This window comes from Callithrix jacchus, chromosome 1 (genome assembly GCF_049354715.1).
Source record: "Callithrix jacchus isolate 240 chromosome 1, calJac240_pri, whole genome shotgun sequence".
In the NCBI taxonomy this organism is placed as follows: Eukaryota; Metazoa; Chordata; class Mammalia; order Primates; family Cebidae; genus Callithrix; species Callithrix jacchus.
The window spans coordinates 188,426,924-188,442,415 of record NC_133502.1 but is presented as its reverse complement, the minus strand read 5'-3'; the positions used below and the strand labels follow the sequence as shown (position 1 = coordinate 188,442,415).

General features: G+C 53.9%; 1 protein-coding gene across 4 annotated transcripts in view; it reads right to left on the bottom strand.

The window, feature by feature from the left end:
• The window catches only part of SCUBE1 (signal peptide, CUB domain and EGF like domain containing 1), a 143,909-nt gene extending 130,229 nt beyond the window's left edge, over window positions 1–13,680 (bottom strand). For all 4 annotated transcript variants that reach the window (XM_035265525.3, XM_035265541.3, XM_035265531.3 and 1 more), the window contains exons 1-2: window positions 13,482–13,680; window positions 9,879–10,010 (exon numbers count right to left, since the gene is read on the bottom strand). In XM_035265525.3, the coding sequence (XP_035121416.2) occupies window positions 9,879–10,010; window positions 13,482–13,569 (220 nt within the window). In that variant the 5' untranslated portion in view covers window positions 13,570–13,680. The remainder of the gene's footprint in view (window positions 1–9,878; window positions 10,011–13,481) is intronic.
• Between the last annotated feature and the right edge of the window lie 1,812 nt (window positions 13,681–15,492).

The following is a 15,492-nucleotide window of genomic DNA, read 5'->3' as shown; positions in this document are numbered from 1 at the left end:
CAGGTCTGGGTCTGCCCACAAGGCTGGCAGTGGGAAGGGACAGTTGGCTAAACCCCATTGAAGCCCACCCCCCACGCTGATGGACTGAGGTCAGCCCTGGGTGCCTCAGAAATGAGGGGCACCCTGAGGAAGAAGCTGCCCACAGGGAGGGTCCAAGGGCCCTGAGATCTCCTGGCCCAGCTGAACTCTGATGTCAGGCCGCAAAGGCCGGAGAGGCCCACAGACTTGCCCCAGGCCACACAGGGCTGGAACTCAGTCTCCAGGGACACACTCACAGCTCTACTCCCCTCTCTATGAGAGGCAGGAAGTCTAGACAGAAGATATGGGGGCTCCTGGAGAGAGGGGTGTACCCTGGAGACGCTGGAGGGAGTGGGGAGTAATGGACGCCAGCAGCTTCTGTTAACCCAGGCCAGCGTCCAAGCAGCTGGCTGGGGTTTTATACTCTTTCTAGCCAGGGGCCGCAGCCCTGGCCCATCTGGAAGCCCGCCTCAGAGCACCCTCTGAGACCCCCTGACCTTGCCCGTTCACACAAGGCCCCGAGCACTCTTTGTCTCAAGGCCTTTGGGGAAGGCCGTCATCCATTTCAGTAGCATTCAAAGACACACAAGTCCACAGTTTATTTTCTTAGAAATAATGGTTTTTTTCTGGTTAGCATTCCTCTGATGGAAAAACAAATACAGCCACTGTAATAAGAAGCGGCTAAGAGGAGGCGAGAGGGCCCAGAGGAAGGGGGCAGAGAGGGGCTGCTGCCTGGGGAGTGGGAGGACATGGAGGGTGGGAGGTGGGAGCAGAGACCCCTAACCGTGGGAGAAATGGGGACTTAGAGAAAAAAAAAGAACCCAACATGCAGCCACTATGCAGGCTTCCACACGTTCTCACAGACAGCGAGCCCCCTTCCCCGTTAAATCGCAACTCAAATGCACATTGTAAGGCAGGTGTTGTGGCTTCCTGTGATGGATGAGGAACCAGGGCTCAGAACGGTCAAGTCACCGCCTGCCTCACTGAGTAGCAAGGACCAAAATGCAGGCCTCTAAATCCTTGTTACAAATGCTTCCACTGACCATCACAGCTGGAAGGAGCATCAGAGACCTGCTTCTGCTATGCTTTCCCAACTTAGCCTGGAAGACACCTCCTCTAAGAAGCCCTCCTGAATTTCTTCCCTTCCTTAGGCAGAGATATGCAATACACTTTCTCTGTCTTGGTTGTATTTTCATTGCAGCACTTTTCATATCCTATTATGATCACATCTTTTCCAGTCTGTGTCTCCCACAAGACAGGGAGGTCTCTAAAGGCAGGAAACATATTTTGGCCCCAGCCCCAAGTGTGGCACAGAGTAGGTATTCAGTGAACATTCTCGATACTTAACTGAATCCAGTCCAGTGTGCACACATTTTGCAGATGGGCAAACTGAGGCTCAGAGGTAAACTTGCCTACAGTGTTTAAATGCAGTAGCATGAGCTTTTTATTTTTCCTCTTAAAAATGGACATTGGCTCCGAGAATTCTGCAAGAGGCCTGAACACTGCAGCGGAGCGGGCAAGCAACACTGCCTGATTGCGACCTGACAACAACTTGGAATTTTAAGTCACATCCCATTTCTTCCTGCCTGCTGGTCTGCTGGACTGGAGCACTTTCATCTTGGGCTGAGCACAGGTTAGCATGCATAATTGCATGTTTTAAGACTTGAAGGAGAAGAATTTCCCCTTCTCTCTCCCAACCCTCCCACCTCCTACCGCCTTTCCTGGCCTCCCAAAAAGAGCAGAGTTTTATCTGGAGTTTCAATAAAGTGTGTAATAATGAGGATGAAAATGATTTAATAAGGGGTCATGGACATTATTTCCTAAGAAGGCCAATTGGTTTGAAGATTTTTTTTCTGATGTTAGACTAAATGGATCACTGAGTATATTATCAGGAATTTTGTTAAAACACTTTAATAACATGCTCTGTAATCTACCTAATTTCAGAGATTGACAAGTAGACCCTGGAGATATAAAATTCCGGAAGTGACTATTTATATTCATTACATACTTGCTAATTTTGTGATCTCTGTCAGCCATAAGGTTGTCATTTTTTCCCTTTTCACGCAAAAAGAGGAAAACACGTAATATATTTGATATACTGTGGCCCAAACAAAAAAGTTATTTCCCCCAAGAGTTTTAATTACAGCATGTTGGAAAAGGCCCGAGCTGGAACTTGCAAATGGAATAAACCGCTTGAATAAATGGTCTAAAAATTAAGTACACATAGAAGGGTAATGTGTGCTTTGGTTCAGACTAAACAGTTGATTATCAAGAGGGTCTCAGTCATTTAAACAGGCCATTTGAGGGCAGTTTGCTCCTCGTTTGGGGCCTGGTCGTGATTATAAACGAGAGCTTTTAATTAACATTAGTAGGACCCAATTCAAGCTATAATTTGGTCCTTTTCCTTAGCAAATGTCTATGAAAACAAGCCAATTAAGGTTAAATGAGTTGAAGCATTTAAAGGGGGTGCAATGTCCGTTCCTCTCCCCCAGCTTGCCCCCTCCACGGAATAAACCCAAACAGGCTTGGTTAATTCAGACCAGGAGGCCAGTGAGGGACTGGCCTGAGGCTTCCCAGAGGCCTGTACCCCGGGGGCCGGGTGAGCCGGGGATGCACAGGCTTAGCGAAATGGAGAGGGAAGAGGAAACAGAGTGTGGAAAGGTCTGGAGGTAGGAAGCAGCTGGCAAGTGTGAGGAACAAAAAAAGACAGTGAGGCTAGGATGAGGTACAGAGGGATGGATACGAAATAATAGCTCACAGCCAGGCGCAGTGGTTCACGCCTATAACCCCAGCGCCTTGGGAGGCTGAGGCAGGCATCCATCACTTGAGGTCAGGAGTTCGACCAGCCTGACCAACATGGTGAAAACCTGACTCTACTAAAAATACAAAAAATTAGATGGGCATGGTGGTGTACATCTGTAGTCCAAGCTACTCGGGAGGCTGAGGCATGAGAATCGCTTGAAACTGGGAGGTGGAGGCTGCAGTGAGCTGAGGATGCACCACTGAACTCCAGCCTGGGCAACCAAGCGAGAATTCGACTCAGAAACAAACAAATAATTGCTCACAACACAGTGAGGCCCCACCTCTAAAATAAATCAAAATAATAACAATATCACAAATAGTAGCTTCCAGCCATTCCCACTCCCAGGTCCTGTTTCAGACCAGCCCGCAGCAGCAAGGGAGGGAACCTGTGTAGAAGCAGAGGGACTGTGCAGCCCCCTCGCTCCCTCCATAGTGAAAGAGCCCCCCCCCGTTGCTTTCAGGTGGGCTGATGGGGGCCTGACCTGCTGCTGAGCCCCCTGGGCTGATTTGGGATGGAGCCCAGGCCCTGCTGCCTCTCAGATTGGAGACCTGGCTAGAGACAGACCTCTCTGGACCCAGTTTCCCCAGGTGAATTCTGCCATCCATCCACACCAGTTATCCTCAGACTAGCTCTCTCTGGCCACTCCTCTGCTTCCTCATCTGTACAACCCTCAGCGTCTGTGAGGTTCTGGGAGGCCTTGCTGGATCCTCCCAGCATGGACAAGGGTCACTGACTATCCACCGACACCAGCTCTGGGCCTAGCCCTGAGGGAAGTGGCATGGGTCTTCACAGTCTAGTGTGACAGGAGCATTGAATAAGGATGCTCACAGGTGACAGCTCCCCTGTCTGGGGGACCAGAGATGACTTCCTGGAGGAGGTGACTGCTTTCATCCAGCAAATGCCTTCTGTACCCTGTGCTGGGCCTAGTCCCTGGGTTCCAGGGATGGGAGCTGACCGGTCCCAGATCCGGCCTTTGAGGAGCTCACATTCCAGGAGGAGACGTGGGCCAAGCTAAATGCAGTGTGGCCTGGGCTAAAACGCTGGTGTGTGTGGACCTGGGGTGGGCTGCAAAGAGGGACGGCAGCTGTCACTCACAGGGGTGCCTCAATGCCCTTTCAAGTTTCTTCCAACTCTACATAGCCATGAGTTTGCCTCAAGTAACTTGAGATTCAAGCAAGAAAACACTGCTTTATCCCCAGCCCTGCTCAGAGCCTTTCCTGGCTGTCTGAGGCACTCACCCATCTGGCTACACCAAGCCCTCTGCCAGCATTAAGCTGACTGCAGGGGGTCCCAGACCACTCCTGGACACATGTGCAACCTGTCTGCACATGTGGAGGCCACGGCAGCATCACATATGTCCCCTGGCCATGAGGTAAGTTGCCTTGAAGGTGGGGCAGAAACCATTCCCAGAATGGGGGGCAGGTGGCCTCCAGGGCTGCATTTGCTAACAAGGATTTCACAAGCAGCAAGTTTCAAGGTGACCTGGTAAAGCAGGGAAGGCGCTCGGTCAGACTCACATCGGGTTTCCCCCAACCCACGCTTGGGTTGTGAAAATGACAGAGCATGTTTTGGGGACTGATCAGAGCTGACAGCTGCTGTGGGACAGCCAGTTAAAAGCAGGCAGTTTCACCCAGCCATCAACAGGAGAGCCCTTGGGAACTGCTAGTTTGGGGCATATATTCTAGCTCTCCTCTATCAACTGTGTGACCTTTGGCCAGTCACTTTATCTCTCCATGCCTCAGTTTCCTCGCTTAAAAAAAGGAAGGCATAGTCCCTATCTGGTAGGGCTCTTGTGAGGGGTAAATGGATGTGGAGCATGTAGAGTGTTTGGCAGCAAATACTCAACATGTAAGTGAACAGCTGGGGAGAGACTGTGGCAGCCATGTCCTGGGGCATGCTCTGCTTATCACAGCAAAGGGTACAGTCGGTGAGATCTGCAGAACAGGGGGCTCACTGCCTCCAAAATTCCAATCCTGGCCTCAGCAGAACCCCACACCAGCTCAGGACCTGCAGATGTAGGAGCCTGGGGAGGGAAAGCAAGTTTCATCTACTGCAGAAGTGACTGGAGGGTGCGGTGATAGATTATTAATGTCTGCTGTGGAAGGAGGTGGTGGCATATTTGCCATCCCTGAAGAAGGCTTAGTTGAACAAAGGGAAGTCTTCTGTCCTGTGTATTTTTCATTGTACATTCTCGATAAGCAGCCATTTGTGAATGGCACACCTGGCTGTTCACCTCTATGGGAATATAGGTATATGCATATGGTTTATTTGATCAGTCCATGAACCAGAATATCTCATTTTCCAACCATTTTAGGTTCCAGGAATTGCTGGAAAAGACAAAGCTATAGCTCTTTTACATCTTGAACAACATTATGACATCAGCATGGTGACGATGATGATCGGATACATCATCATCAGCAGCACCATCATCATCAATATCACCATCACCATAACCCTCAACAACAGCACCGCAACAGCACCATCAACATTATCATCACCACCATCAACATCACCACCATCAACATTATCATCATCCTTATCATCAATGGCACCATCATCGTCATCATCATTATCATCATCATCATCACAGTGGGAGCAGCTAGTGCTTATACACAGCATCCTATGTGCCAGGCTATGTTCAAAGGCTTTAAATACATTAACCCATTTTATTCTCACACTATCTCTATGAAATAAGTACTAGCATTATGCCTATTTTATAGATAAACAAACGGAGGTTAAACAACATGCCTAGGCAGGATTTGAATCCAGCAGTCTGGCCCCAAAGTCAATGCTTTAACCCGTATGCTGACCTTAGCAGAGACTGTTCACACTCTCTTCTCAGAACAGAAAGCCACAGATAGGAATAACCACCTGCAGAAACACAGTGTGGAAAAACCTGCCCCTCAGGCCTCCGTTTTCCCATTTGTAAACCAAGGAGGTGAACATCTGGATGGTCTCCCAGTTCTCTCGGGCCACCATGGCACTTGGTACCCCTTCAGATTTCAAAGCCCCTGGATATCTCTGCATAGTCCTCCCAGGGAAGCCAGTAGGGATCTGATGCTTCTCGGTGTTTGTGTATTGGGGATGGGAGGTATACATGTGAGCACTCCGGCAGGCTCCCTTGATTCAAATTGATGATTGTAGGTGGGTCCCCAGGGATGAGAAAACCCAAGTGCTAGCAGGACAGGGTCCACACAGGTCTCCAGGATCCATGTCAGCACTCACTCAATGAGGATTTAGAGAGCCCATAATCAAACGGTGTTCTCCTCTTGGTTCCTAACAATTGTTCTCATACCGTTAACACAACAACTCAACAGGCACTGATCATGACCCATACTACCCTAAATCTGTTATCAGGAATTTCCGGCTCATGCAGCCCCACCAGACCACAAGCTCCTGGAGAGTAAGGACTACCTTACGTTGCACCTTAACTATCACCTCCCAGGTATGCAGCACTCAGTGATTTTCAAAGGTCTTCACCATTCATAGTCTCATTTGAGCCTGAAACCACTCTGACAACTAGTGAGAACAGATGATGATGATGATAATGACGGTGATGATAATGATTGATGTGATGATAATGATGGTGATGATGGTGATGATGGTGATGATGATGATGATGATGGTGATAATGATTGATGTGATGATGATGATGATGGTGATGACATTGATGATGGTGATGATGATGTTGATGATAATGATTGATGTGATGATGATGATGGTGATGATGATGATGGTGATGATGAATGATGGTGATGATGACAATGATGGTGATGATGACAATGATGGTGATAATGATTGATGTGATGATGATGATGGTGATGATATTGATGATGGTGGTGATGATGGTGATGCTGATGATAATGATTGATATGATGATGATGATGGTGATGTCATTGATGATGGTGGTGATGATGATAATGGTGATGATATTGATGGTGATGATGATGATGGTGATGATAATGATTGATATGATGATGATGATGGTGATGACATTGATGATGGTGATAATGATTGATGTGATGATGATGATGATGGCGATGATTGATATGATGATGATGATGGTGATGATATTGATGATGGTGATGGTGATGATGATGGTGATGATGATGGTGGATGATAATGATGGTGATGGTGATGATGGTGACAATGATGCTGGTGATGATAATGATGATGGTGATGGTGATGATGCTGATGACAGATCACAGTGATGACCCTACCATCTGTATGTTGAGCACACACTGCGAAGTGAGTGCCTACTGTGTATTGGATGTCAGCCCCCAGTACACTACACTGTGCCTCACTCAATCTTCAGGCTGACCTCTGATGGGGAGTATTTTTGGCCCACACAACCAAAGGAGAAACTGAGGCTCAGTGAGGGCAAATCACCACCCAAATGTTCACGAGGGGTGGCCTGCAACCCAGTTTCCTCTTGCAGAGGCCATCTTGTCCCTGTTCTTCTCTCTCATTACACAGGGTCAAGAGGACACCAGGGCCACAACAAGCCCTTCTACAGACCCCACGGTCCACGCCCCCCTCTGTGGATATCTTACAGATTGCTCATCTAATGTGAAGTCCAGTCTGGGCAAAGGAGAGCCAACTCCAACTAAACATTTTCTGCACACCCGCGCTAGCACCAGGCCCTGCCCCATGAGCTGGGAACATGGTGAATGAGCTCACAATTCAGTGGGGGATGAAGACAAGTAATTATGACTCAGAGTCAGAAGAGTGACGATGGAAGGAGGCCCAGGAGCCTCTGGGAGCAGGGTATGTACCTAATGCAGCCTAGCATGCATGTGTGTATATGTGTAAGTGTGTCTATATAAGTTGAGGTATCAGGGAAGGCTTCCTGGAGGAGGCAAATCTAAAGAATGTTCAGCCTTTAGATTTAGACAGTATACAGAAAGAGGGTAAAGAGCTCCAGGCAGGTGGGAAATCTGAGCTGGGGCTCACAGAACAACATAGTGTGTGTGCACATGTGTGTCAGGACAGAGGTGCTTCAGGATGTGAAGGGTGGAAGCCCAAATTTGACTGGAGAGATAAGGAGACCCCTTCAGCTCCTGAAGCACATTCACAAGCCTCCTCTTGTCTCATCTTCACACCCGGCAGGAAAAAACAATTTCCTTTTCTAGCAGATGAGAACATGAAGCCTACAGAGCCAGTGAGCCACAGAGCTGGGCTGGGGACAAGAGTCTGATTCCTAACTCAGGGATCAAGCAGAGTGGGGAGTTAAAGCTGAACTCTGAAAAATTTTAGGGAACTAGGTAGGGCCTCTTAGATAGGGGACAGCAGGAGAGGGCCTAAGGAGGAGCTGGGCTGGGGGAGGAAGAGGCCAGGTCAGAGGCTTAAACCAGCAGAGATGGGGGTGGGTCAACATGGCCCTGCCTTGCCAGAACACTTGTTCTGGGAGGCAGAGTAGTGGGTCAGAAAGTGGCAACACACAGCCTCGTATGTACCACTTGAACCAGCAAGCTAGCATCTGGCCCTGCCAGCAGCCGGCCAGCCGCCCCACCAGGCTTCTCACTCATGGCCTCCTCTGTGTGCCTCCAGCCTGGCCTCCTTCCAGAGGTCTGTGGGTAGGCACCAGCTCCCCGCTTCGGGTTCTGGGCCCTGAGCATGCCAGGAATATGACCCAACCAGGCATGACCCAGGGCGATGTTATTTGCCCAGCACTCAGCCTTAAATAAATGCTCAACAAACACAATGGATAAACACCACCAGCATCCCAAGGAGGCGTGGCGGCTCTCCCACAGAACTCCAGCCCTGTAAATGCCTATTACAGAAAGAACAGGGACCCGTCTTATGCTCACTTGCCACTTTCCTAATACAAATATCAAACTTGGAAAAATTCAGCTGGCAGGGCCCAGGGAGAAGAAAATGAGATGTCAGAGGCATTGAGTGGAGTCACAAGACCTGGCTCTCAGTCCTTGTCATGTCATGGGTCACTGTGAACGTGAGGACCTTGCAAAAGATGGTTTTCCTCTCTGAGCCTCGGCTCTCATCATTTATACAATGGGTGCAGACATGGAAGACTGGGATGCACGTTCATCTCAGAGACAGCTATCTCCAGCCCCCAGATGCCCAGTGCTGCCCCAGACCCATGGGGTGAGGACGGCCATGCAGACTCTCATGGACAAAAGCTCCCAAGGTTCCAATGAGCTTGGAGAGTCCTGGTGCCAAATGCAGCCAGAGTTGCTCTTTTCTCTCTGACTTTCAGCCTGCTAGGGAAGCAGTTTCTAATGCCAGGAGGTCTAACCAGCACCCCAGATGCAGAGTAGAAAGGCTGGATAGACAGACAGATGGTGCAAATCTACCAGTGTCTGTCCAAGCACTGGAGCTTGAGACAGGAGATCTATAGGGTGGTTTTGAACTTGGCATCAGGGACCTGGGGGCTTAGGGGTAAACCCAGGTCTTTGCACTCCACCCCCATATAGCCAGTCAAGGACAGATGCACAAATAAATCATTCAATGCTTCATTTTAATTTTTTTTCTTTCTTTCTGTTTTTGGAGACAGAGTCTTGCTCTGTCATCCAGGCTGAAGTGCAGTGGCACGATCTCGGCTCACTGCAACCTCTGCCTCCTGGGTTCAAGTGATTCTCCTGCCTCAGCTTCACGAGTAGCTGAGATTACAGGCACTCACCACCACACCTGGCTGACGTTTTTTATATTTTTAGTAGAGACAGGGTTTCGCCATGTCGGCCAGGCTGGTCTCAAACTCTTGACCTCAGGTGATCCACCCACCTTGGCCTCCCAAAGTGCTGGGATTACAGGTATGAGCCACTGCACCCAGTCAATTTCTTAAAAAGAATGAAAAGTTTCAAGCCCTGTTGAGAATCAGACACCCCATGACTCCAACTGCACCCTTCCAGGAAAGCAGCCAGCATTCCCGAAAAGTTCACTGCCTCCCTCCCGAGACTGAGAGAAGCCTTGCTGTCAGCCACCACAATGGTGGTGCTGGAGGCTCAGCCCTGGCTGGTGATGAATGGGGCGGGCATCGGGCACCTACAGCAGCCCTGGCAGCCGCAGGGTCTGGCTGGGAGGGCCGGGCTGGACTCACCTTCACACTGCCTGCCTTCCCCCTTGTAGCCGGGCTTGCAGAGGCATTTGTAGGACTTGGGCGTGTTCTGACAGATGGCATCGATGTGGCAGTCATCCGTGCCCTCCGAGCATTCGTCCACGTCGACTGACCCTGTGGGTAGGGGTGTAGGGGAAACAAGAAGTAAGGTGTGGCCCCAGAGGAGGCAGCCGATGGTATGGGGCAAGGAAGCTCTTGCCTCTGCCTGTCCATTGATCAGTGTGCTCACTGGCAATAACAACTGTCACACAGGACAGTCTGATGTGACAAGTGGCAACTGGCAGCATCATTGGCGCAGCTCCTCTGTGGCAGGGACAATGCTACCAATATGCTTGGCCTTATTTATTGTCCCAACAATCAGGTTGAGCTATTGTTCCACTAAAAAGATGAGAAAATTAAGGCTTAAGGAGAAAGTGAGGAAGAACCTCCTCCAGGCATCCTGCTCTCCACACAAGCATTGCCCCAACCCTCCTCCATGCTCCTCACTCTAGAATTTACAGCCAGAAGGGTCCTTGGAGGAATTTAAATCCAGTCCCTTTGGGTTTCAGATGGGGACACCGAGGCCATGCCAGGGGGCTCCTGCAGGCCACCTGAACATGGTATCTCACCCTGACCATAGGCTGTGGAGATATGGGATGCGTCATCTGCCTTCCATGGCCCCGCACCGGTGTCCGGTGGCAGAAGCACACCCTCAACTAGGCTAACCTGAGCCCATCCATGGTTCTGACTCCTCCCACCATCCTCCTTCCTCAGAAATCCACAGGTGAATCTGGTTCTCATATCCCAGCTTCTAAATGCAAGTTCAGTTTAGGTTTTGAGGGCTCCCAACACTCTCTACCTCCCACCCCCAACACCTTCAGTCTGGTATAGCTGTTGGGGCAAAATCATGCAAAATGGATTCTGTGTATCTGTTCCATCTATACACCCCAAATCTCTCTCTCTCTCTCCACACACACACACACACACACACACACACACACACACACACAGAGTTCAGGCAGGGAGGGGACCTTCCTCTTGTCAGGCACAGTTCAGCACAGTCAGAGCCACAGCTATCATCCAGGTTAATACCTCAGGTTATAGATAAGGAAACCGAGGCCCAGGTATCTGTCGTAGGTCAGTAGCTCACTGGGGCAGACAATGGACTCAGGCACAGAATGAGCTTTCCTATGTGCCATGTGACTTCTAGCTAGCAATGCATGAAATGCAGATGGATGACATAGATAGACAGAAGGACCCAGGAGTGCAGCACAAGGAACTTTCAGCAGCAGCCATGAGGGCAGCCCCCCCAGGGGTGAGCTCAGAATGTCCCCATCTCTTCATGCCTCTGGTCTCACCTTAGATGGTTGGGTCCCCATGAGTGTCTAAATTTCTCCCCTGAATAATATCTGGGTTTGAAATCTGCCAGTGGGGCCTATGAGATCCATGCTCCCTAGGTGTCCTCCTTCTTTGCCCCAGCCCCCAAGTCTCCTTCCCACCACTAAAGGAAGAGAGGCATCAAACAGAAACACAACAGCATGACCACCTTGCACACACACAGCAGGTGGTATCACTTTTCAGGGGGGCTGCATCTGCTCAGGTGGGCAGCCTATCCTTGACAACTGCTCAGGGGAAGAGTGGAAAAGGGACCAGGAGGCAGGGACTGGAGAGGACCCAGCCGGCAACTGGATGGCTGGTCCAGCAGAAACATCCATGAGCACCTTCTGGGAAAGTGTCAACAGAGGGACTCTTGTGCAGGGGTGGCACTGCCTCTAGGGCTGGGAACCAGAGGTCAGAGGGGGCCCATTTCCATGCTTCTGTTTGGGAGGATTGGTGTCACTTCTGAGACAGGACCAGCAGGGGCAGCAGGCCACAGATATGGCTCTTCCCACTTCCCCGGGACCTGTGCATGGGAATGAGGGGTGTGAGCCCCTTGTGCCCCCACCCCCAATCTACCCCCTAGCCCGGTGTCTTCACTGGGATGGAAACAGATGGACGCAGATGAGAGTGGGTGAAGCTAGCTCCCAATGCACCTTTAAACACTTGGGTGTTCTCGGTGGAGAGGGCATGCGAGTTTGAGGAGAGACGGGGAGGAGCCACTTGTCCCCACTGGTCCTCTGCCAGCTCTGGCTCCTGTCTGGGCTGGAGACTCCCATGCAGGGTGGCCCAGCCCTCCCCGCACCTGAGTCAAAGGGAGCTCCCTTGGACTCTGGTTTGCTTATGTTAGGGACAGGCTGCTGGAGTTTCACAGTCATGGGGCTTCCACCGAGAGGGTTGGGGAGGAGACAGAGGCAGACACAGAGGAGGGACACAGGTGGTGATAGGCACACCCAGAAACAGTCACTCAGAGGTGAGGGACCCCAAAGCTTGAGAGACACCCACAAGGGGGATGGGGCAGCAGGGCTGGGCTTCCGGGAGAGGTGTTGCTGTGGAGGAGTCTCACTGGCCCAGCATCCCCACTCTGGGCACGCGTCACCACCAGGAACAGACCCTAGTCACCCAAACCAGACTTCAGGGAGCCTGGAAGGACGTGCAGAACCCTCCCCCTGCCCCTGCTCCGAGCAGAGCACGGGAGGAAAAGCCTCTGATGACGCAGAGGAGAGAAAGTGACTCCAGCTTTTCGGGAAGCCTCTGCAGACAGCCAGAGAGGAGGGGATGGGTGGGACAGTGAGGGGTCCCCGTGAAAGCCTCGGGGCTGGGCCGGTGGCCTCCGGGCCTCCCCTCCCCCTCCTGGGTCTGCTCCACCGACGTCCTGAGTCCGGACTCTCCTCCCCGCGTCTGTCCCTCTGTCTCTTCTGCGTTCCTTCCCTCTGTCTCTCCTCCCCGTCCTGTCAGACGGTCCGTCGTCCACGGCTCTCCAGGCATCTCTGTCCCTCTCTCTTTCCCAGTCTCCCTCCGCTGCCCCCTCCTCACTCCGTCTTTCTCTGGCGTCCATCTGTCCCGCGTCTCCTCCTCTCTCACTTATCGGTGGGACCGTTCCTCGTCCCTCTTGATTCCCCCTCGTCCCTGGGCCTCCTCCTCCCTCCCTCGGGTCCCCTCCTTCCCCGGGCCGCGCGGGCCTCCTCTCCACCCTTCCGCGTCGGTCTTTTCTCCGGGCCTCCTCCTGCGTCCTTTTGTCTCTGCTTCCCCTGCGCCGGTTCTTCTGTCCGTCTGTCCCGCACCTCCTGCCCGTCCCTGTCCCTCGGTCCGTCCCTTTCCCCGTTCACCTCCCGGCGTGTCCCCTCCGCCCGCCCCGCCCCGCCCTGCCCCGCGCCCCCTCTCCTGGGAGGACAGCCCCCTTTGCGCTCGGGGTCCCACCCCGCCCCGGTCCGCACGCCGGGCCCCCGGGAGCCGCCGCCTTTCTTCCTCGCTCCCGCGCTCGTATTTCCCCTCCCGGGGCCCAGACCCACGAGCCCCCGCCCCGCTGGGCTCAGGAGCCCCGGCCGCCCGGGCTGCGGGGAGGGGGCGCCCCGGGCCGGCCCCAGAAGTTACTTTGGAAAGAGGTGGGGGGCTGCGCGGGGCCGCGCGGTGCAAGCTCCGGATGCACGGGGAAGGAGGCTCCCGGACCGCGCGTCGGCTGCCCGCGCCCCCCGCGTCCGCCTCCCCCCAACCTGGGTTGGGGCTTACCTGGGGGCCCGCTGCCCCCCGCCAGGCGCCCGCGCACGCCCAGGGCCAGCAGCACGTACAAGTGCCAGCGCACGGCCGCCGCGCCCATGCTCAATGCGGGCCCGGCCGGGCGTGCGGGCGTGCGGGGCGCGGGGACCCGACCGACCGGCCGCTCCCGCAGGCGCTGCTCGCTGCTCGCCGCTCCGCCACCGCTCGGGCTGCCGAGCCGCCCAGCCGGCCCGGCTGACGAGCTGACAGCGCGCGCTCATTGGCCAGCGGCGCCGGGGGGCGGGGCGTCGCGCAGGGCCGGCCAATGGGTGCGGGCAACCGGCCCGCGGTGGGGGTGGGGGAGAGGGGGGCGCGGACGGCCTGGGGGGGGCCCTCCCCTGGGGCGGTCGGCAGGTGGGGGGTGGGGGTGGGAGCCCGGCTGGCCGGCCAGCTCGCGGGACTGCGGGCGCGGGGTCTCGGCCAGGCTGGGGCTGCTCGGAGGCTGCGCCCTCCCCTGCCCCCGACCCCCCGGCCCTAGCCGTCCAGGGTGGACGCCCCCGACTGGGGCAGCCCATTCCCTCCCGGCCGCACCCTCGGGGGCGGGGCTCCTGCGAGCCGGGGGTCCTGCGAGGTCGCCCGCCACCCGTTTGCAGGGAAACGCGCCCGCGAGCAGAACAGACTCGTCCGCGCCCCGGGTTCACTGGACGTTTCCTGAGCACCTACTGGGGGCTGAGCACGGGCGAGGCAGCAGCGAGCGAACCGGGCGGGGAAACGCGTTGCAGATCGCTTAAACATTCACCTTCAGAACAAACCAACTTTTTATTTTTTTAAAATTATTTATTTATTTATTTTTATTGCATTTTAGGTTTTGGGCTACATGTGAAGAACATACAAGACTGTTGCATAGGTACACACATGGCAGTGTGATGTGCTGCCTTCCTCCCCATCACCTATATCATATCTGGCATTTCTCCCCGCGCTCTCTCTCCCCAACTCCCCGCCCCCTGCTGTCCCTCCCCTATTTCCCCCGACAGACCCCAGCGTGTGTTGCTCCCCTCCCTGTGTCCATGTGTTCTCATTGTTCAACACCGCCTAGGAGTGAGAACATGCGGACAAACCAACTTTTTAGCACTCGCCGAAGGACAGTGGCTGGTCAGTGCGCTCGTCAGGAGGCGGCCGCCGGACCCGCGTCTGGAACGGGGCGCCCGGGGCGGACAATGCCCCTTGGCGGCAGGTCCCGGGCGAGGCCCCGCATGGGGCTGACCTCGGCCTGGGAAGTTCGCGGCTGGGAATGCGAGGCCGAGGCCTCCCCAGTGACAGCCCCGGCGGGGCCAGGAGGAGGGGCGGGGCGCGCATTGCGGTCGGAAGACCCAGGAAGTGCTCTGGCCTGGCCTGGGGTTTACACCTGACGCCTGGCGAGGTTCGGGCTTGGGTCTGGTCCCACCCGGCCTGAGAGGGAGGCGCGGCTGGAAATAAATGGCCCCTCTCAGCTCCGGGCGCTTTAAGGGAAGAAAGTTCAGCACACTCCAAGGCCCATCTCCTTGACAACCACCAATAAGAGCTCCTTTTTTCTTCTCCTGCTCTCCAGCCCCGACTCAAAGACAACACTTTTCTCTTTTTTGTCCACTCGGCCTGCACCAGTTTCAGACCCTCCACGCCAGCTGCCTTTGCTGCCCCCAACACACACACGCACACACCATCACACATACAGGCACATGCATGTAGACACATGCAATCGCAGCCTCACACACACCCTCCCACCCTCCAGCACACACCCACTCACACATGCGTCTTCACACACTCATCCGACCTGTTGTAGATGAACTCCTCCAGCCAGTTCTTACTCCCATCTGACTTTCTGTCAGTTTGGGACACTGTCCTGGTGGCCGAGGCAAGGGGTCCCCTACATGGGGATGGGAGGTGTTGGGAGGCCAGAAAGGCCCAAGGAAGAAGGACATGCTGCCTCCGGTCTCCACCGAGCCTCTATCCCATTGCTCGAGACGTGAGACGTTTTGGTCTGCATGGCTGCTGGTTTAAGTTGGGA